Source organism: Phalacrocorax carbo, chromosome 6 (genome assembly GCF_963921805.1).
Source record: "Phalacrocorax carbo chromosome 6, bPhaCar2.1, whole genome shotgun sequence".
NCBI classification, from domain to species: domain Eukaryota; kingdom Metazoa; phylum Chordata; class Aves; order Suliformes; family Phalacrocoracidae; genus Phalacrocorax; species Phalacrocorax carbo.
The window spans coordinates 59,218,853-59,242,009 of record NC_087518.1 but is presented as its reverse complement, the minus strand read 5'-3'; the positions used below and the strand labels follow the sequence as shown (position 1 = coordinate 59,242,009).

At 41.2% G+C, this 23,157-nt stretch overlaps 1 protein-coding gene across 7 annotated transcripts in view; it reads right to left on the bottom strand.

Moving 5' to 3' along the window:
• Positions 1-23,157, bottom strand: part of SLC44A3 (solute carrier family 44 member 3) — a 111,957-nt gene that overhangs the window by 40,641 nt on the left and 48,159 nt on the right. For 2 of the 7 annotated variants that reach the window (XR_010373492.1, XR_010373491.1), the window contains exon 2: positions 2,622-2,727. Coding sequence is in view for 1 of the 7 variants with exons in the window: in XM_064455539.1 (XP_064311609.1) it covers positions 190-216 (27 nt within the window). In the remaining 6 variants the exon portion in view is untranslated. Of the gene's footprint in view, positions 1-189; positions 486-2,621; positions 2,728-23,157 lie in introns of those variants that run through there. The other 5 variants (XR_010373495.1, XR_010373493.1, XR_010373490.1 and 2 more) reach the window with 5 other exon arrangements.

The following is a 23,157-nucleotide window of genomic DNA, read 5'->3' as shown; positions in this document are numbered from 1 at the left end:
GTGAAACAAAGAAAGAAAAGGGAAAAAAACAAACTTCCTGTGAAATTAAACCCGAGTTTCAAAGGTCCGAGATGTCTGAAGGAGCACCCAGCAGAAGGGAGAGGGCAGCCCCGCACAGCCCGGGCAGGCCTGGCCCCGCCGCGGGCCCGCCTTCCCCCGCGCCCCTCGCCGCTCCGGCCCCCCGCTCACCCGCCGCCGGCCCCCGCTCCGCTCCATGCTGCCGCCGGGCCGGGCCGGGCCGGGCCGGGCCCCGCCGCCGGGCTAAGCGGGGGCGGCAGGCGGGCCTGGGCCGCACCGGCTGGGCGGCCGCGCTGGGGCGACGCTCGCTGTGGGCCGGCACCGGGGCCTGACCGGGAGGAGCGTCCCGGCCGGGCGGCGGCAGCGCCGGGGGAAAGGGCGCTTCTCTCCCCTGGAGCCCCGGGGCAGGGGACCACGGAGCCCCGGGGCAGGCCGAGGGTCTGCGCCCATAGGGAGGGACGGAGGGATATAGGGGCAAGCCTGCGCTTCAGCCGCCGGCTGCGAGTTCACAGACGGGCCCTGGGCAAAGAGGGAGGTTTATTTTTCACCATTAATTATTTATGGGAATAACTCCAGATTTGTTACCGACAGTACAAAATGTGGGCTGTTTCATCGTGTAAAGCCAACTGATACTGATACCCCCTTGGCTGTTTGGGCTGCATTATCAATGTACCCCCATAGATCCTTTTCAGCTTTTATTTGTTTCTCTTTCTTGTTTATACATTGACATTACACTGACATGTCACCTTAGACCACAGCCACCTGCCACAGAGGTCCATGTGAATTTTGCCTGCACCAGCATAACCACACTGAATTAAATCGGTGCTTGTAACTCGAATGAGCAATGAATGCAGAAATCCTTAGCCACTTTTAATAACCTCTTTTATCAGTGCCATCCCTGTTGTCTTTTTATTTATGTGCTCACTAAGTTCAGCTCAATAATCTGGAGAAAATTAATATTACAAATGGAAAAGATATTAAAAGTCAGGTTTTGGTCCCTGACAGTCAGAGGAAAAAAATGTCCTCTTTAAGAATTAATACATCTGCAACTGCAATAAAATTGAATTAAACTGAAGCTATTTTGGAAAGCTGTTTAAGAATGGGTCCATCTTGTACAGGAGACAGAGCGTTAGGCTGGTTTTGCTTAATAAAAAGAACTTATTCCAGTTTTCAAGAGAAAATGCAGAATGACACTTTGGTGACAACCTAGCAGAGATGGGAGTGAATTTGGTAATATCAGAAAATGAGAATTTAATAAAAGGATGAATCTCTACTCCAGATCATTTCAGAGTCCTTCTAAGCTAACTGGAAATAAATATATTTTTCAAAAATTAACTTGTGCAATGTTTCTGAAATTGACTTTTTAACTTATTTAACAGAGCTCGGTACAATTCCAATTTAAATTTACCTCCCCCTTCCCCAAGAACTGGTTCTGAGAAAATGTGACAGGAAAGATTTCTAAAAACTCTGTGCCTTACAAAGGATTTATGAAACCATTTAGTTTCCAGACAACTCACAGTTCTTTATCAGCATTGTACCTTTTAAAGCTTGTTATTCGCCAGTTTGTTCAGAGCTGTCATAATTTGTGTGAAATTTGGAATAAAATTCTAAAATTTAATACATGTTGCAAAAGTAGTTTTGTCTACAGAACCTAAATAGAGAAAATAACTTTTTCTTCACTTCGCTGTATTGCGCTTTAAAAATATGTGAAAAAAGACATTTTCCTTTGAAATACAAATGTGAAATTTCATGTGAAACTTAACTTTTTTTCCATAAGAGAAGTTTAGTATTTTGATTAAATCAAGAAAAACAACCAAAATGATAACTTTTAACCTAGACACAAGTGTAACCTTGCTATCTGATTAAGAAAAATCATTCTAAAAGAACAACGCCAATGATGAAGGCTGATAGTAGAATCTGACGGCTTGCTGCCATCACATGCTAGTATTGGCTTTCATTGTCGATCTGGGCCTGTTTGAATGATTCTCCTTAAGAATTGTGTTACATTCTCATTGTGAATAAAGGCAAAGAGCAAGTGGAACAAATATTTTTTAATAAAACCCAGATTCTGAGCAACTGAAGATCATGGAAAATCACTGGAATCAGGAGTACGCCCTGCTTTTACCGAGCAGTATCAATCATAATTCTTGTATTCCTTCTATCAGACTAGAAAAAGATATCTTCTACTTGATAGAAAAATAACTCAGGATTAGAATAGGATTCTTTTAATTGTAAAGTAAATATTTTAATTGTAATAGGGCTTTTTAAATTAATTTCAAATAAGAGCCAATTAAAATTATTCTATTTAGTAACCGATGGGTAATTTTATTGTGTGTCACTAGGTGGTGCTCTGCTCCTTAGTTAGACTTCCAGCCTTTCGGATTGGTGAGAAGAGGCTTCCGCTACGGTTAGCCAGGATTCACAAATGAGGATTTTCATGTTACAGCTGAAGAGAACACCAGGAAGCAAGGCTCAGATCGGATAAGGGATTTAAACATTCACATCCAAAACGTAGTACCGAAAACTCTTACTCATTATTTGTCCAATCCTGCAAGTGCACAAATTGCCAAGATCCATCAACGATTTTAAACTTTCTGCCTTACCACTGTGGCAGGAAGGAGCCCGGTTCTGCAGCTCGGTACTTCAAGCACTCAGTGGGCAGTAGGGAGTTGTAGAATTGAGATTTTGTAGGATTGATCCAGTTTAAACCTGAAACAGAAATGAGATAAAGAAAAACTTTTTTCTGGAAAAAAGAGTATTGGATTACAGAACTGTTCCTTTTACGAGAGCACGTGGCCAGAGAGGTGTCACTGGCTCGTGCTCTCCCTCTCTGGTGCGAAGCCCAGGTTGCAGCCCTTGGTCTTGATCTCCCAGTCTACATGCACATGGTGCTGGCTTTATAATATGCTTTGTCTAAGTCTTGTATCCAACTACAGCCACTTTCCTGCGAGATCAGTATGATGAGGATCCACATTCACTTATGAGTCTTCACTGCTCTCTCGAGTATGTAGTGTTTCTTGTACAGGCAAAAAAGTATTTTAAATACTGGAGAACCCAGGAACTCGTAGTGATTTAATTGTGAATTAGGACAGTAACCATTCAACCTGCTTGGTGTGCTGTGGTGGGGCAACCACGGGAAGGGAGATTAACATTTACGTTTTCAAGACTACTTGTAGTATTTGAGAGCTTTTTTCACATTACCCATCTTCAGACATGTTTATCAGCATCAGCAACAGAAACACTGCAGCAATGAAAACTCACGGGCATTTTTCTCTGGTTCTGATTCGAGGGTTTTTCACAAAGTCACCCAGAAGAAAACCAGACATAAACTCAAGCGTTCTGACTCCAAGCCTCTCCTTTAATCACAAGGTTATTATTATTTCTTATCAGTGTGGTGTTTGTTCACGGAGAATGAATTCTGGTGCTGCCTGCACTTAAGGCTCGACTGACTTACCAAGAAACCTGGCTGGTTAAAACTGGGGCAGGAATGTGGGCTGGGAGAGGAAGGTCTTAAAAGAAAGCATGACAGATCCTTGCTAGACGGGTTAAGTGAGATGACTACCCCATCTGCATCCCCCTCTGGGTCAGACAAAGAACAGAGACAGATTAATAGCAGGACACAGCAACTGAAAAAGTCAACCTAAAAGCAAACGTTTCCTGCCTACTCGGAGAAGGTGCAGCTGAGCATAATTGCCATTGCTCTCATATGAGCTTGCTTATGTGCAGTAGCTTAGCATTCCCCGTATGTAGCCAAGTTACTTGGAACATCCCGAGTTGAAACACCCAGAGACTGAACGTAATGCCACCTATTAAGTTCAAGCTGCTAGTCAGGTTTTCTGACAATTTCCACTCTAAGATCTTGTGCTTATAACCTTGCCTCACTTGAACCATTCAGTGAAATTTGTCATGGCAGGCGCTGAAGATTTTTGGACAACTTCAGCGCAGATTATTCAGTCATTTCTAAAAATGAAATCAGAGGAGCAGACGTTATGGTATTCCCTTTTTGGGTAGTAGTAAAGAAATTCTTACACGTGATTTGGGTCAGAGGTTTTGAATGGACAAGGAGAAAGAAGTGCTTTCTGCTTTTTCTCATGTCTGAGAAACTTCGTCCACGTTGGCCCAAATCTCTCTGATAAACCAGTGTATGCTCAGTCAACATACCGAGCTTCACAGCTAAGAATCTGAAGACTGTGCCTGCATGGTGTACTCCTGAGCCTGCCTGAGACAGTCTGGACTACCCTGAAATGTGCTTCTGACCTGCCACATGCTTTCAGCTGTTTTGCCTGTGCCTCAGCGATTGTCCTGCTGGTGGCCAGGCACAATGGACAAAGAAGGATCCTGAGATGAATGTAAAGAAAAACGAAAAGGAGAAATGGCTATTGCTGTTAAACAGCTTCTTGGAGCTGATAAGGAATACCTTGGTTAATAAGGAAAGCAGGGCCTAGGAGCTCTCTGAGAAGGATTACGGGATCCATAAAAGTCAGTATCAGGGAGGATCATTAAAGCATTTACCCTAATGCTGTACACATCGGGCCATTACGCCTCTGTTGAGCCACAGTAACTGTGACTGACCGAAAGCCAGGACTGGCTCAGCAAAGACACTAGAAACAGAAGTCTGGAAGGAAAATGGAACACTGTGACAGTAGGGAAAGGGCAGCCAGAGAGAGGAGGCGGACAGAGGACTGGCTGGCGAGGGACAGCATGCAGGACTGGAGGGAAGGGTAGGACTAGGTGTGAATAAGGCTGAGAGCCAGGAGGAGACGGCTGGAAAAGGGAAGTGAAGATTGAACAGAGAAGGAACCTGAGAGCTAAGGGAGGTCAGGATTGGTATACTGCGGTATACAACTGGCCAGAGAAGAAGAGGGTAGATCAGAGAAGCATGAAAGCTATGTGGGGATTAAACAAGCAGTAGCGCAAGTCCTGAAGGTACATAAAAGATTAAGACTGTGGGGAATAAGCAAAGGATTCTGGGTCTGCTACTATTCCCTTTCTCAGCCAGAATATCACCTTTCCTCTGCTCTCAGCAAACATCCACAATGCTCACCTGAAAGTGCCCCGTCACACTCTGGCCCTACTCACAGCTCCAATCACAGTACCGGGTTTCTGATCAGCCTGCTAGTACTGCCAGTTACTCCACTGGATCAGCTGGCAGAGGTCTGGCCTGTGTATTCAGGGAATCCGATCCTTTTGATGACTTAAGTTCGTGTCTTTATGATGCTCCATTTTAGCTTTTCTGCTAGCCCATCTAGAAAATCCCACCTGATAATATATTTACAGCTAGAAAGTTAACTACTCTGTTATCCATATAATCATGAAAATGCACAACAGACAAAATAATCAAATTTTTTTCTAGCAATCTGATGATTTTCGAGACGCTTCCCTTCTAAGCCTTAAAAGTCACTTGAATTTAACAAGCTAATAACCAATTAATAAGCCACTTATTTCCAGCTTCCGATGAACATCAATCCCACCTTCTTTTGGGTATCTCCAATGCACTGAGTTGTTCTACTTTTATTTCAGAATACTGATTATTGAGTGGATTATCCAGGGATCTAGAAAAAGAGTGTGCACATTTTATAGCCCAGCTGTATAGCTTTGGCTTACTACTGCCAGTGACCAGCCCTCCTGTGATTTACCAACCATATGAATCATTCAAGGAAGGAGTATAATGCCACAAAGTTAATTTGTTCCACTTTCCACACAAGCAAGCAGAGATCTGCACAAAGAACCCTTTCATCCCTGTCGATACACAAGCTAGATTACAGTCTGACCCTAGGAAAGTGTTTTGAGTGTGTTTGCCAAGCTATATCTGATAATAAACTTTAGAGCTGACTCATTTCAAGGTTGTAGAACAGAGCAAGAGGATCAGTGCTTCAGGATTAGATGGTACTTTATATACCAACCCAGACAGGAGACAGCGCTAGAGCTGTGGAACGTCGAAATTACAATGTACTTATTCAGTGTTCTGACTGGTAAGTGGCATGGGTAGCATGAATCAGACACAGAAGGTAGGGGTTGGAAGGGCCCTCTGGAGCTCACCCCGTCCCACCCCCCGCTGGAGCAGGCACCCCCAGAGCAGGGGCACAGGGCCGCGTCCAGGTGGGGGGTGAATGTCTCCAGGGAAGGGACCCCACAGCCTCTCTGGGCAGCCTGTGCCCCTGCTCTGGCACCCGCACAGGGAAGGGGTTTGTCCTCATGTTCAGGGGGAACTTCCCGTGTTCCAGCTTGTGCCCGTGGCCCCTTGGCCTGGCGTTGGGCACCGCTGAAAAGAGCCCGGCCCCATCCTCCTGACACCCACCCTTTAGGCGAAATGAGATGAAAGAGCTTGAATTGGAACTACCTCTGTTCTGGACTGTTAATGCCAGTCCAAAGAGCAGACATGCCAGTACATCTGAGTGCATCAACACAGCGAACAGAGAAGTAATTGTATTGCTCTTCAAAACACCTAAAAAAAAAAAAAAAAAAAAAAAGCCAGGGAAGGCAATTGCTTGAGTTTCAGAGAAATTGAAAAATGAAAAATGTGGATTTGTAAAGTTGGAGAAGGGTGGCCTGTACTGTAAATGGTAGGAAGAATGGAAGGCATTCTTGAGAACAGCAAAGAAAACGGAATAACCTAGAATAAACCCAAATCAAACATGCAGCTAGCAAAAAGCCTCAAGCTGGACCATATGGAGTCTATAGAAACATCTGTGACCTACACAGTCAGGTCTAGTTCTGAATGAAAAGGATGAGAAGTTTTTATTAACTGGGTGGAGACCAGGGCAGTATGGTTTTTATCAACACTGAGATAAGCAACAGATCCATTACAAGGACTAGAAGGAAGTCTTCTGTGCCAGCACAAGATCCTTCATTGATAGTTTAGTTCCTGTAAGGACAATTTATCTGAATGGATGCAGCTACTGAATGTTTGCCAACGAAAAATAATGGTGTCGAATCGAGACAGAGAGCTTGGACTGTAGGCTTGGCACTAGGCCTGGGTAGAAGTGCTGGGCCTGCACAAGGAGCTGCTGCCGCCGCCGCAGATTTCCCCACATGATGTCACTCTCGGGCAGTTTTCTCAGCCCTGATCTTTGCCCACAGCAGAAGGGTTAGGAGCTCCACATGGCAAGCCCTTATATAGAGCATCACTTTGTTTACAGCACCTTCTAAGCGGTTTAAGTGCAGTTTTGTTGCTGCTTTTAGTTTGGACTTTCTGGGCACTGCTTTTCACTGGTTCAGTCTAGTGACTACTCAAGACTATTTTCACAGATTTATTGTGTCTAGATATTTATTGTATGGAGGTTTAAAAGCATGTATAATTCTACCTGTATTTTATAGTTATCTTTTTAAAACAAAACCTGTTACTGTATAACGAGGCTTGGACAGCAATATATATTTTCCTGTTTTTTCTTCTTGCAAGTAACAGTTTTTCCTATAGAGAAGGTGTTAGACCATCTGAGTCTGTTCAAACCTAATGCTCCCAACCACACCACACCACAGGCAGCCAGCAGAGAATCCACTCAAGTTATTAGGCTATTTGTAGACTTCATTGTATTCACTGCACAGTGTAGCCTATTACTGCAATTACTATATATAAGAATAATCGTTACATTAGTCAGGAGTTCCAGGATAACGCTCTTCATGTGTAATAATGTGTTTCCGCATAATTTTATAAAACAGGACAAGATCCAAAGTTCCACTGCAATGCACATTAAAAAAGACTCAAAGATGTGGCATCTTCATTGCTTGAAAAGAGAATACCAAACATCCTGATTTGGTCAGCCTGTTAATAGCGGGAGGAGAGGTGAGTATCTATTTGCTTAGTGCCTATAGGCTTCCCTTCCAAAGAAGCAACAATCTGCTCTATAAACACTGGTGTTTGAACAGCAAGGTGAAAAAAATCTATATGTGGCTAGTCATGCTGAGTCAGATGATGGCCCACAAGACGTCTGTTACTTATCTGACATAATCTTTATAATACCTTCGGTCTACCTTCATGTAAATTACCTGCTCAATTAAATTTTCACCTTAATTACTCAAAAGAAGAAAATCAACAGTGATTGGAATGCAGCCGTGGAACCAGCAGTCGATGGCAGTGTTAGAGAATACGTGATGGCATGAATTAAGTAAACAGTTTATTCATCTTCATTAAAGTTATACTGAATCAGCACCAAGGCCTCATATGAGAAACTCTCTCAGATGAGTAGCTCTAACTCATAGGACTTCTGTAGTCATTCTTATAGGCACAGCTATTTACAGGATAAGAGTCCGATAGCTGAAATATTTGCTGAGAACAGTGATCCAGTTCTGCAAACCCTAATTAAATAGTGACTAGCTAGAGAAAGAATTCCAACTCCACTAACAATTCCTGGGATCCAACATTATATGCTACAGCTTCAGAGAGAGGAACCCTGAAATCTAAGGTCTTTTCCATGACATTTTAGCTTTCCCTGTTATCCAAAACGATATTAAATATTGTTACATTATCTATAAGACTCTCCTGTAAGACCTTATCCTGCCCATATGTATGAAGTCCAGGTAGTTAGAGCAGTTGGATTCTAAAAACAGAAGCCTCGTAGCTGCATGTCGTTGGCCAGCCCTACTCTGCTTCAGGGCTCCAACCATTTGCCTCCAGGCATTAATATATAGTTTCATACAATTTTTAATCCCTTTGTGTCAATGTTTCTATTGATTCTTTAAAGTGAAAGAAGAAATAGTTTTCTTATAACAGCAGTAAGATCAATATTCACTAATTTTGTAGTACTGTCACTGAAGTTAATTTTATTCTATTTCTAAATTAGATTTAAGAACTGCATTCTTCTAAGACTTCTTTTCAAGTAATAACACTGCTTCTGTAACAAGAAGTCATCACTCTGGTCATAATGCTTATTACGGAATCCTAATGCAGCTTTTAAGCAATCTTATTTTGTAAAATGTTTTTGTGGCGTTAGGTAAAATGAGATACAGTATTATTTTTGTAGTAGACATTGAGAGCTATGTAAAGAAAAATGTACATAAATGTCTGGATATTGCTGCAGCATTGATTTATTTTAATCTTTGCACGTAAACCATGGAGTCTTACTCATGTGCTGTGATTAAAGAACAGAACGACAGTATTCCTAGTCCGTCACATTATCGATAAAGTTATGGGATAGCTACTGTACTTTGATAATATTCATGCAATAAAAAAGAGTTGTTATTCTACTGGCTGTTCCTACAAGAGCTACATTTTCCTAGTGTCATTACGGTGGAGTAAACTGTTAGGTAATTTATGATACAAAAACACTTGATGAAAGCTAAAAATCTCTTTGAGAAGCTATTTGAGGAAACAACGTTTTGCAGCAATCGCTGCGTGTTTAATAATGGGAAACTATTTTGAAAAGAGGATGTTGACCCTCTTTCTAGTGACTAAAATTCGAAGTAGGCTGAGCAATGGCAGTATAATAGCTTCCCATTCACGTAACAAGTTTGCACAACACAATGTTGCTGATAACTCTAACTAGTAAAGTATACAGCACCAAAAGGATGTGCATGTGTCTGGGAATTCCCATTGCCCTTCCTGTCTACCAGTAAAGGGCTATTTGTAGGAATAAGACAAAACTAGCATCGATGGGCCAATCATGCAAACTCTTACTCATACAGTTTATCACTCTTTACCCCGTTGACCTATGAACTTCACTGGCTATTTAGATTTGGAAATTTGAAGTGTGATGCAGCTTGTAGTAAACCAGCTTTCTGTCAATGCTTGGCTCAGAAAATAAACATGCCATAACAACAATTATTTTAAATTTGATTCTGTTTTGTGCGACTGTTCTAGGAGAGTTAGAGGCAAAAGGTGATCCTGCTCTGTTTCTGGCTTTTCTTTGAAGCCATCGAAACGCGTAGGTCAGGTAGTAGTCTAGCTGCTGCTGTTGAAAGCAGAATATTTTGAAGCACACCGGGACATATCAGCAACTTGCACTCACAGTGAGCCCCCATACAATTATTTGTTTGCAGTAATTTGCGTGCTCATTCTTGCAAGAAAAATTTGCATGTGATTGGGGCTTGTCGTGGTTCAGCCCCAGCTGGCAACTAAACACCCTGCAGCCGCTCGCTCACTCCCCCCACCCCTGTGGGATGAGGGAGAGAATCGGAAGAGCAAAAGCACAAGAAAACTTGTGGGTTGAGATAAGAACAGTTTAATAATTAAAATAATAATAATAATGATTATGATAATAACAGCAATAATGATAGTATGATAAAAAGGAAAAGGGAGAAAGGAAAAAACACAAAACCACAAATGATACAACCGCTCGCCACCCGCTGACCAACGCTGCCGGTCCCCGAGCTGCGATTGCTGCCTCCCTCCCCCAGCCAGCCCCTCCCAGGTAACATACTGGGCATGACGTTACATGATATGGAATATCCCTTTGGCCAGTTTGAGTCCACTCTCTTGGCTGTGCCCCCTCCCCTCGCGGGTTCTTGTGCACCTGGCAGAGCATGGGAAGCTAGAAAAGTCCTTGACTAGTACAAGCACTACCCAGCAACAACTAAAACATCGGTGAGTTATCAACATTGTTTTCATACTAAGTCCAAAGCACAGCTGTGCCAGCTGCAGTGAAGAAAATTAACTCTATCCCAGCTAAAACCATGACAGGGTTATATGTAGGTATCTGGCCTTTCAATAGTTTCTCGCTTCTGTGTCCCTTCTTCTGTGCCCCACTCAGTGCTGTTGAACAAGTATCTTCACCCCTCCATGCCTCACTCAGTCCTTCCTCTTGCTTGGTAAACTGGGAGCAGCTGTGTCCATCTACTGTCATAAAGCACTCTCAGATCTACGTATGAAAAGCAAGCTATCTTTGCCACAAACGGCTTTGTTTGTTATTTTAATCTGATTACGGTCTGCTATGGACCATATTCAGTGTAAGGAGAAAAATATGTATATTGCAAATAGGTTATATAACTTCAATACTACTCATATAACCAGACTATTGAAGTTCTAAAAATAGTGGCTAGTGTACATCAGTTTTCCTACTTCCAGCTGATATATTTTTTTTTTAATTCAAATACTCAATTCTGTGCTAGGAAAACAGTCATCCAACCCAAATATATTTCTTTTAGATAATGTAATCTGAACAAAAACATTCAGCTGTGATTCGTTTCCCCCAGGAATCAGCTATCTGCAAAGAAGCTTCAACATTCACATCACTGGGAGTCACAGCTGGGGCCAAATTTCCTTGAATTTTTTTGAAAATCATCAATAAACCTGATAGTTTTTATGCCATGTCTCCACAGAACAATGCAACTTCCATTCTCGCTAAGACATGGTCCCACAGAAGTATATATTGTATGTGTATCTGATGTTTTGAAAAGGGCAATAGCTATAACCCAAAGACTTTTAGCATGTGTGGTCTGCACTACTTAGCACTCTTCTTCTAAGAGGGTTATGAAACAAATACTGGGGTTCAGAGTAAACAGTGTTTCAACCGTGGTTTAACAACGCGTGTCGTGGATGTAGCTTGTTAAATGGCACCTGATCAGATCTGTGGGAAGTAGGTGCAAGGTTTTTTTATGCATATTAAGCTGTACTCCATGTTTCAGATCTTATTACTGTGGAATGCCCTAAAGCCTTTGTTTAAAATTAAAAGCATGAAGATACTTATTTTCCAAATGTGGTAAGCTGCCAGTGTGGACAAGGCAGTATGTTTCTTTATACCTTATTTTTAAAGCCCTTCTGTTAACATGTTTGTAAATCAAGCCACTATTCATGTCTTTCATGTTGCAGCTTCTTGCTTTTCAGGCTTTTCCATAAGAACACAACGCTGACACTGTAGTATTCTAGAAAACTTCAGGTTTCCATGAGTATCTGAAATTTTGATAAGTGGAAGGAAGTTCCTTACTGCTCATGCTCATGTTTGTTGCAAGTTTTGATAATTTAGAAATCCTCATGTGCAAATCTCACTTCCTTCCCTCTAGGGATCAGTGAAGCAGCTTTTTAATACTGGCTGAAGAGTTTGATTTTTCATGCAGTTGTCCGTTCTTCTTTAGATTCAGTTAATATATATCACGTGGCAAACAGTGCTAGATGCAATACAGAAAATTTGTGGGATACAGAAAACAAAACAACCGATGTCTCAAAAGCTTCTGCAACAGAAAAGGTAAGGAGAGGGAGAAGGAGAGAGAGAGAGATGTCTCAGGAGAATGATCTTAAGCACTTGGGTCATCAGGGAGGAAACAGGTGTTGTGACTGTAGGCAGCAAACTTTCTCAGCCAATCTCTTGCTATTTTTCCTTTGTTCTTACTCATAATACAGACAGAATGAATTTAGAAATCTCATGAGTCTCACTTCTAGTCATTATTTCAATGGCAAAGTAGAGAAACAGACCAAATCCTGTCTGCCTGTTCAGAAACATTCAGAAAGATTGTAAAATATTAAACAAAAGAACAGTAAGGTCTGGGGACAAAACCAAAAGCAGGCATTCAATAGGATTCTCATCTGCCATTGCTCATTGAGACAAAGGGGAAAGTAAGATGTGGAAGAAGATACACAGGTTGCTAATGTTTGCCGTCCTTCCTGATGTCTTAACAAATTAATTCTGTAGCTGTCACATCTCATGCCTGAACCACTCCAGGGATGGAGATGCCTTTGTCAGACTGTCCCCGATTTCTGGGGTTTGTGCATACTGATGCAGGGACCTCGAATCCCTTAAAGATTAAACTATTAATTAATCAATTAACGAACTCTTAATTAAACTCTTACACTAGAGTTAGGCATACTGTTATTTACCAATGCCATTCAGTCTTTGACAGCCTCAGAGTACAGACCGTATAAAAATAGCTTCTGAGATACTCACCATCTGTAATAGTAGTTACTGTGTACAACTTTTCCTCCTAAAATGAAGCTGATTGAACTATGATTTTAATTCTGTTTTATGAAATACAAATGACAATTTTTTCTTACGTTGGCTTATTCAACCTATACTTTTTTTTTTTTTGCCTTTTTTTACTTTGTTGAGGACCAGTTCTAAACCCGAGTTGCCCATTCAGCTGTGACTGGCTGAACAAAAGTATGTGTTACTGTTCGCTTCTGACAGTAAGAGTCTGCAAACTTTTATGGAACAAATACTGATCAGACAGTTTCATAAAAACATTCCACACTGGTAAATTGAAATGCTTGAGTGTTCTTGCATGTAAAATGGATGCAAGCATGAACAAGGTAAATTGATTAATTTATATGCTCAGCTTGCTGATAATAAAAACCATATGCCTTATTTGCCCTTACTTTTAAAAATCTGATTGGTATATGGGTAGCAGCACAAATTAGTATGTAATTGTCAATATACTGCACAGAGTTAGCAACACTGTAGAAGTAACTGCCTGAATTGTCTGTGTTTAAACAGTGACAACAAAATAACATCAGAGCCTGTTAAATAAAACTATATTAATAGTTTAAAACAATAGTTAAATAACTAATAGTTAAAACTCTATTAAAACCATATTAAAACCATTCATTGATGCCTAACATATTTCCACTCAGGCCTACTAACTCGCCAGCCCCTTTTCCAGGGATATATATGCCTGTTTACAACCATGCTTTGACCGTATTTAACCTGAAATTAACGGTACCATGAGGGTACAGGTGGCCAAATACTTATAGTTGCAGGGCATTCCTGAAGCCCAGCGTAGCAAACCTGTTGGTAACCACAGGTAGACACTACATGGCCACGTTCACCTCGCATTATTCTCTAGACTGAAAAGCAAATTGTTAGGTCACAATATTGTGAACCTTCAGTATGAATATGACCAGCTGAAACAGCAGTAACTAGGGGTGGATATACGAGCAGACAATGGACAGCCGAGCAGACAATGCAAAACTATCCGTCTGTGCTTTGATTCATAGAAATGAGTGGGCCAGGCACAATGAGAGATGGGCAGATTCATTGCTTTGTTTCAATCTTCTGAAAGGAAGCAATAATATAAGGAGGACAGAAAATAGAATGTGCAGCACTTTTTCCCCGTTTGTTTCTAATATATTCCTTTTGTGTTTTACTTCATCATTTTTAGCCTGCTACACCAAATTTTGCAAAAAGAAAACAAATGAAAAGCAGATAAAGGACAAATGGGTGATGGAGACTGACTCATCCCTATTCACAGCCCCATCAGATGGGGCTGGCACGATTCAGGTGGTCTAAATTGGGGTGGCCCTGTTGTTACAGCCTGCTGGACAGACAGAAATATGTCTCTGAAACTGCCAGACTGGAATTTTTACAAGAGTTACAACTGACTGAAACCAGCTGTAATAAGGGATGAAGTGGACAAATATACTCAGTAAAGTCTAAAAATAAACCTTCTGTGTATGCCTGTACTTCAAGTTGAACTCTAGGCTGGCAGAACTCTAGCCTGTTACTGAGGGACACTGCAGGTCAACAAAACAGCAGAAGATAATATGCAAAATGACTGCAAAAAGATTATTCCTCTGTCCATCTGGTATATGCACAGCAGCACGCACGGTTGGCAGAGTTGTGTCTGTGCTTCCTAGCAAACATAGACAGTCCACAGCTCTCACAGACCCAAAAGTCACATTATGTCTATATCCTCTGTGTTCTTGATTAATACATGAGAACAGCTAAGCTGCAATACTGTAAAACAATAACACTACACTTAGCTAAACAATAAGTACATTACCTATTTATTTTCCGTCAATATACAAAATAATAGACATACCAAACCTTGTAATGGCTTTTCTCAATGCAGTCAAGCAGCCACCTTACCACAAAAGGCTGCAAATACTAGTCTAGACTAAATTCTAGACTCATCCTTGCAATGACAGGCCACAGTACAAAGACAAGCATTTTCCCTGCCACAAGGGTCACTCTGAGACAGAGAGGGGACCCCAGAATAAATTCCAGGGCTTGACTTTGCCCCTCTGGAAGGGAGCAGATAACCATTCCTCATGTTCATCTCTCCCAAGCCCTAGTGCTTTGAAAACGTAGGGTCTGGTCCAAAGTCTGGTAACCTTGGATACTCTAACTGAACCTACATTTCACAAACTGCGTAAAGTGAATTTGCCATGCTACTTGTTCTGCTCTAAGGCTTTAAGGGCATGCCAAAATGAACAGGCATGATGTCCTGGTTTTGGCAGAGTTAATTTTCTTTCTAATAGCTAATATAGTGCTGTGGTTTGGATTTAATATGAGAATAATGTGGATAACACCTTGATGTTGTAGTTGTTGCTGAGCAGTGCTTACACTAGTCGTGGACTTTGCCAGCCTCCCATGCCCTGCTGGGTGCACCAGAAGCCGGGAGGGGAGGGGGCAGAACCAGGACAGCTGACCCAAACCGGCAAGGGGGATAGTCCTTACCGGATGATGTCATGCCCAGTATATAAACTGAGGGGAGCTGGCTGGGGGAAGCAGCGATCGCTGCTCAGGGACTGGCAGTGTTGGTCGGCGGGCGGTGAGCGGTTGCATCACTTGTTTTTTCCCCCAGGTTTCGCTTCTCTCTTTCTCTCTTTTTCTTTTTCATTACAATTTTATTATTATTATATTTTAATTATTAAACTGTTCTTTTCTCAACCCACGAGTTTTCTTACTTTTGCCCTTCTGATTCTCTCCCCCATCCCACTAGGGTGGGGTGGTGAGCGAGCGGGGCTGGGTGGTGCTGAGCTGCCTGCGGGGTTAAACCACAACACAGGAGCAAACCCTGTATCTTGAAGACAGACGTACAGCACAGTCCATGTCTGGTACCAACAATGTGTCCTGGTTTCAGCTGGAATAGAGTGAATTTTCTTCATTGTAGCTAGTATGGGGCTACATTTTAGATTTCTGCTAAAAACACCGTTGATAATGTGGAAATGTTTAGCTGCTGCTAGGCAGTGCTTGTACTCGTCAAGGACTTTTCAGCTTCCCATGCTCTGCCAGGTGCACAAGAAGCTGGGAGGGGACACAGCTGGGACAGCTGACCCCAACTGACCAAAGGGACATTCCACACCATATGATGTTATGCTCAGCAAATGAAGCTGGGGGAAGAAGGAGGAAGCGGGGGGGGGGGGGAATGTTTGGAGTCATGGCCTTCATCTTCCCAAGTCAAATGGGAAGCCCTGCTTTCCTGGAGATGGCTGAATAACTGCCTGCCAACGGGAAGTTGTGAATTAATTCCTTGTTTTGCTTTGCTTGTGTGTGCAGCTTTTGCTTGACCTATTAAATTGTCTTTATCTCAACCCATGAGTTTTCTCACTTTTACTCTACTGATTCTCTCCCCCATCCCACCGAGGTGGGAGTAAGCGAGCAGCTGGGTGGGGCTTAGTTACCAGCTGGGGTTAAACCATGACAACACTGCCACGGAAATTGCAGAAGCAAAAGTTTTAATTGGTGAAATAGTCTCTTCCTTCTTCACCAGAAAGACAGCACTTTCTCTAAAGTTGAGCCTGAACTATTTTTGGCCCAGGTGATCTCATCAGGTTTTTGGTACTTACCCAGGGTATCTGTCTGATAGCCGAAATATTATTCTGTCTGGCCCCTAGAATTACCCTAGTAACCTCTTTTCTTTCCCTTTCTACTATTTACTGTTATGATTCCATTCCCAGAAATGTCAGTAACCATCTTACCCCCTCTGTCAGTTGTTGACTGATTTAGGAAACAGTGTAGAAGTGTCTAAAGTGAATTGGGCTGAAAGACTGTAAATAATGCAGTAAGGAGCCATGCAGTACCTTCAAAGCTTTTAAACACAACAAAAATATTTACTTAACGACGATCTCCAAAGTATATTCTTTAGGAAATAGCTGCTCCAAACAGTCTTCCCTGTTCATGGCTTGAAATTAAAACAAAACAAAGTAAACCATAAAACTGGAAATGAGAGATGTCATTAACTCCCCTTCATTTATGCTATACAGAGTCCAGCCTTATTCAACGTAATGCAAGTGTTTATTCCTTTGGAAAAAATCATGACTGCCAATAAAAACAACTCAACGAATTACGATTAGCTGTAAACACAAAATGTTTATATTATGCATGTAGCCCTTAAGAAGTCATAACAAAATTGAGTCATTGCCTTCACTAACTTAATTAGACATAGATGATGTCTTAGATGGGGGTGGTGGTGCAGTGGAAAAGATGGAATAACAAACAGAAGATGTGGCCTCTCTTCAGACATACGGTAAGGATGATCACAATCGTTACCTGCTTCTTTGCTATTAGTAATTCTGAATTGACTTGAAATGTAACAAATGGAGATAAAATGTTTTGATTCATGACTATTTAAATATGTTTTTTTTCTGGCTAAAGATGACAAAATATGGTATTTTTTCATTCTGGCACTTTTTTTTCCAGAACTCTGAAAGTGTCAAATTTTTTGTTATTAAAAATATATTATGGGTTTTAATGATGGCATTCCCCATCCTGATTTTTGTATTAATGGGTGAGTTGACATAGATCTACTTTGTTTTAATGAGACTGCAGCCAAAGTGTTTTAGGAGTTAAACATTCATTAAATACTTGTTAATATAAAAATATTCTCAATTCACTAAGTAAAATTGAAAATTTAAGTCCAGACATGTTTCTGTAAAATAAAATTACATTACTCTCTCAGTCTGTATAGTCTGAAACATAACTGAAACTCCTTTCTACTAAATGAGTGTCAGACTCTGAAGGAACTGTGGATTTGCATTTGAGATTTAAAACTAAGCATAGCTATTTATTAGGAAGGATCCAGACACCACTGGAACTGCATTTCAGACCCTAATAATTGATTTAACAATCCTCAATAGTGATTTGAAGTAACACAGGGACAGGTCACAACAAGACAAGACGACAGCGTTTGTTTTTCTGGTATATGTCAAGGTCAGGGACACTATTGCCAGAAGTAAAGATGATTTTCTGTTCTTCTGATGATCCAAAATGTATGTCCTTTGACAGAATTTGAGAACTCTCTTGGTTATAATGTCAAATCTGAAACTAGAAAGGACTTCACACTTTCATTTACTTAAGCAGACAGGTAAAAAAAAAGATAGATAATAGAAATATGTAAAATTTACTTAATTCCATAATGACAAGAAGAAATTCAGAGGGACAAATCTCTTGTAATTTAATAATACTTGTAGTTTAGGAATAACAGTAACTACAGTAATCAGTGGACTCAGTCTAGGGCTAAGAAGGTCAGGCCGTAGAGAGTACAATAAAGAAGATACTTGATCATGTGCTTTTGTAATTCTCACTTGGTTTTAGGTGTTAGTAGCATGTCAGGAAGGCAAAAGCCCTTCTCCATACCCTCAGCTCTATTTTCCACTGCTATTCCTGACTCTTTCTCCATTACTTTTTGCAGCCCTCTTTGACAAGTCTAACAGCTGTGATAGCTCATGGCCTTGCTCTTCTTTTTCAACACTGTTGGAAGAAGTTTATCTTAAAAAGAATGTGTTTAAATCAAGGGAACTCCCACCTGTACAGATTGTACCAAACTAGGGTACAAAGAAGTTGTGGTGGTAGAGGGAGGAGTAGTCAGAGAACCGGTCCAGCTAGACCTGGTTCAACTAGAGCCTTACTGAAGCCCATGGCTGACTCTGCCTTGGCCTCTCCCATGGTGGCAGGGCACAGGCTGAGCATTTTGGGGGGGGGGGGAGCACACTGAATGCTTCCTGAAGGAGCTGGCTGTGCGTAGTTTGGGATTGCAGGTACTGTGATGCAGCAAAGGGATAAGTAACTATGCATTTATAACAGACAATCTAGCCATAATATACTTCACTTTTGCAGGTCTTTCTCAATGTTCTTGCCTTTTTCCTGCTCCCACACTTTTGCCACTGTCAGTTACCTTTCCTCTTGGCTGTAGGATGTAACTGTGACCCTGGCAGTGTAACCCTGTGACAGATTTGGCCTAAGCCAAAGGTGCCAACACACCTTAAAGCAGGAAAATGAAGGTATTTGTAGTTCCTGCCCATCAGAACAGACTGCAGCCCTTCTTGAAGGACATAAAGGGGCTTATTCACCACATTGTCAGCCCTATGGAAGCATTTCTTCTCCCAGGTCAGTGGCAGCATGCCCTGCCACTGCTGTAGCACATGGTATTCCAGAAATCAGTTATAGAAACTAAAGAGTGAGTCACAACAGGTCAGTGCAGAGACCTGCTATGCTGGGAATCATCTGAGAGTCATGATACTGGAAACCTTGTCCTGTAGGTCATTTCATGCCTATCTGGCAGACCAATATTTAGATTACTTCACCTAGCAAGCGATCACCTTCAGTTCATCTGAAGAGAATAAATCACAGATTAGCGAGGCATGGGCACAGCGTCTGTGTTCAATTTTATATATGCCACCAAGCAGTCATGACATAGGACAGTGGGGCTGAGCTCAAAGTTTGCGGAGAGGGAGAACAAAGGAAACACGGATTCTGGGGTACGGGGATGAGGTGTGGTTTCAGTCCGGGTGCAGCACAGAGCTTCAGGGCCCTGGGCTGACAGAGGTGGTAGGACAGGCAGGGTGGCACTGAGGAGCCGTGGCCACAGCACTGTTCTGGAGGCAGAGCAGACATGGTGGAGTAAAGCTTAGGGGCTGGGAGGATGGTGGGAACCAGGTGTGGTGAGAAGGTAGATAGCAGGGCAGGGTTCCAGGGGCAAGGCAGGCATGAAGGAGCAAGACCTGAGGCGAGGGAGGACCATGAGAATGAACCTTGAGCATAATGCGGAGGTGCAGCTCATGGCACCACTTCAGATGTGGGACAGGCACAGAGGTGTGAGGCTTGGGGCTGAGGAGGGCCACCAAGATGGGCCAGGAGTAGAGCGAGTCCCTGGCATGACTACAGAGAAAACAGTTCCCAGCTGTGCTTCTGAAGCCTGGGCACATGCTGAGGCTCAGGGCCTCGGGGAGGGCTGCCAGGCCCAGCAGATAAGCTGGGCCAGGACAGGCACAGGTATGGGGACCAGGGTTCGGTAAGAATAAGGAGCAGCACAGCTGAGAGGCTATGAAATATTGAAGTGCCCAGACCTTGGCTCTGTGCCCAATGATAAAGAGGAAAGAGGAAGAAAGAAGTCACATTAGAGCAGGTGGCAACATGCTCTGTCCCATGATGCTCCCTTGGAGGAAACACTTGGCAAAAAATGGGTTGCTGTCTTGAGTGATTTGTGTCAAGTGGCAGCAATATTTGTGGGGCCAAAAAACTGTCTTTAGTGTGCCATTGTAGAAGGCAAGAGACTGTGGGAAAGTTGATTGAACAGTTTTCCATTCTCCTTTTCCCCTTCTCTGGCTACTTAGCAGAAGGGTTACCTTTAATATCTTCACTGCCACGGGACAAATCACATTTCTAAATTATTTTAAACTTCAGAAGTGAAATAGTTCATGGTATCATTATTGCTATTTTGCTTTTTTCCTCCAAAATTGTGTCCTTTCCACAGTTAAAAAAAAAAAACACAACAAAACATGAACAATATACTCTCTCTAGCCACCTAAAACCGAACATTTAAAATCCCCAAAGAAATAAAAGAGTTGACTCCTATGTATGAAATTTGCTGAGTAATGCTACCCTTTGAAAAAAATCTGCTCAAACTCTTGCAAAGTATTTTATATTCTTTCAGTCCACATCCTTTAGAAACAGAAGATCTTACTACTCCATGTTGCATAATGTCTGTAGCAGTCATGCTTTTTATCTGTTTTATGAGCACTTAAGTATAAAAATATTTTCCAGTTCTTTTTGCTTGTTATGTCTCTGTATGGTTATACTCAATGCTGTGTCAGAAATTGCTATGAATAGGACACATTCCTTAGCACTGAGCAGTAATCTTTCTTTAGAAAGAAGAGGTATAATTTGAAATTCAGCTTTTTTCCCCTGTGTGGTGCTAACTCTGCATGTGACATACATATACATACTGCTGTAAACATGACAATACTGTCAAAACTATGAATGTTACTGTAAATATGTCCTATATCTTATAATATTATATCTTAAACAGAAAAGACTGTACAGCCAACCTGCATTACAGACATTTTAGAGTTTAATGCCTATTGGGAACAAGACAGAAATAAATACCAAAATATATAATTTTGTGTCATAGAAAAGAAAACCCGTTACAGAAACATAACAATGAAATCAAAAAGGAAAGAACTGCTTTCTGCCTACCTTCCATGACTTAATTCTGCATTCTTTGAGAACCCTAAATCGCTATCAAAGTCAGTAAAGCACAGTAAAGTAAAATGTGGGGGGTTAAAAATCTATTCACACAGGTTTGTGAATTAATATTGACATGACTACAACACACATCTTTAGGACACCAGGATGGAGAGATGGAAGTTAGTTTACCTCAGAAACAGATCTTAGTGTAACAATAAGAATCCGTAGACTCAGGTGATCCTCCAGGTCTTATTGCTTTTGCTAGTTAAACATTTCCACGATTAAAGGTGTCCAGAATCAGTGAGATGTGGAAGCTATCATAGTATGGTATTCAATACATAACCTCTAAACACCCTGGAAACGGGTATATAAAAATATGAAATTAATTCCCTAACATTTATCAGAAACTGCAGCGGTATCTGCATTACTAGAATATTAAACAGCAGCTAAAGCTGGGATGTGTTCAGCTGTTCCAATAAAAGAATATCCTTTTCCATTTCAATAGAGTACCTTTTGACATCATATAACCTTTAGCCACCGTCTCTTACACAAATAGAATATATTTGAGAGAAACTTTGTCTAATCTCTGCATCAACCTGTATCTGTTGATTTCAATCCATTTGCCAAAGGCTTTTCTCCACTGACCCAGAAGTTTTGCTTATTTTGCACATTACTTTACGCCACTTCCTTTGATGTGCCTCTACAGTCAATCAAATACTACTATTATTTCATGGGACATTCATTTTACAAAACTGTGAGAGAAGATCATAGTGCTCTCAACTACATTTGAGCAGAGCAAATATGCAAAAGATACACCCTATTCTTACAGCAAATAGAGATATATGTTTATCAACTTAAACAAATGCACCACAGCTGTCAGCAGAACTGACAGAAAAAGTTTACAGGTAGCTTTGGCCAAGGCATTTAACCCTCTATGACCCAGTTTCCTAATCCGAGAATCAAAGACAGTATCACCTGGACCCCCATCTTCCTTTTATAGTTTTTCTCAGATAAAAAAACAAAACGTATTGTTGTTCATATAATTACCTTGGTTTGCTTTCTCCAAAATACATTGAAATATAAGAATATAAGCACATGTTCCTTGTCAGTGACTCTGGTAGTAGGGAAAGAATACTAGATACCCTTATGCCTCATAGTTACCTACTACATGCTACCACAACAAAGAATTACTTTATGCAATATGATCAGTAGTCGTTACAGTGCTGAACTACTTGAAGATCATTAGTTTGGGCTCAGAGACAGGGAAAGCTCAAAAAATTAAAGTTTGGGTTTGATATTAAAAGCAAAATAGGTATTTAGCTATATCTTTGAACTCTTCAAACCTACAAAGATTTCTAAACCATGATGGTGACTTCATGAAAAGTTATCATCCCCAAGGCATTTCTGACTGTTGGATTTGCTTATACTTGCAGCGGAAATAACATAAGCACATTTCTCAAGAAATTCCAGTGCTTTTGGTTTTCATGCTGGTCTAAAGTTATAAGTCTCCGGTTTAGGAGGCTGTTTATTTCCCTTTTGTAGCATATGCCAATTCAGTATAAGATGGTACAACTAAAATATTGTGATGAACAAGCTTTTCACCTTTGGGAACTTGACTAAATCTGGCTTGGATCACATACACAAGCAGTTTTAAGTTTAACACAGGAAGAACATTTATGCATTCTATTATTTGCTAATCGCAACCATTCAGTGCCCAGATTATGTAAAGAATAAGATACAGAACACTAAACGAGAGAGCAACTACCATGCACTCAGTTTGGCCAACAACACTACAAATACAGACAGACATTTTGCACAGTCGTAGCCTCTTGAGACTAATTTTTCACATACTCTTCTTCAAAGCTACTAGAAAATTTTTAAGGTATGTGTTTTAGTAACAATAGTGTAAGATGTGTGTCTGCCTGATGATGCACACCATAAAGAATGTCTGGCATTTATGCTTTTTGCTCATTTGTGAGCGTTATTTCAGGTAGTGTTTGAGGCTATCTACAAGCTAGACATTCCAGAGCCTGACTGTTCATAGGATGTCTGTCTTTATGCAGTATTGTGATATTCGGATATAATATTT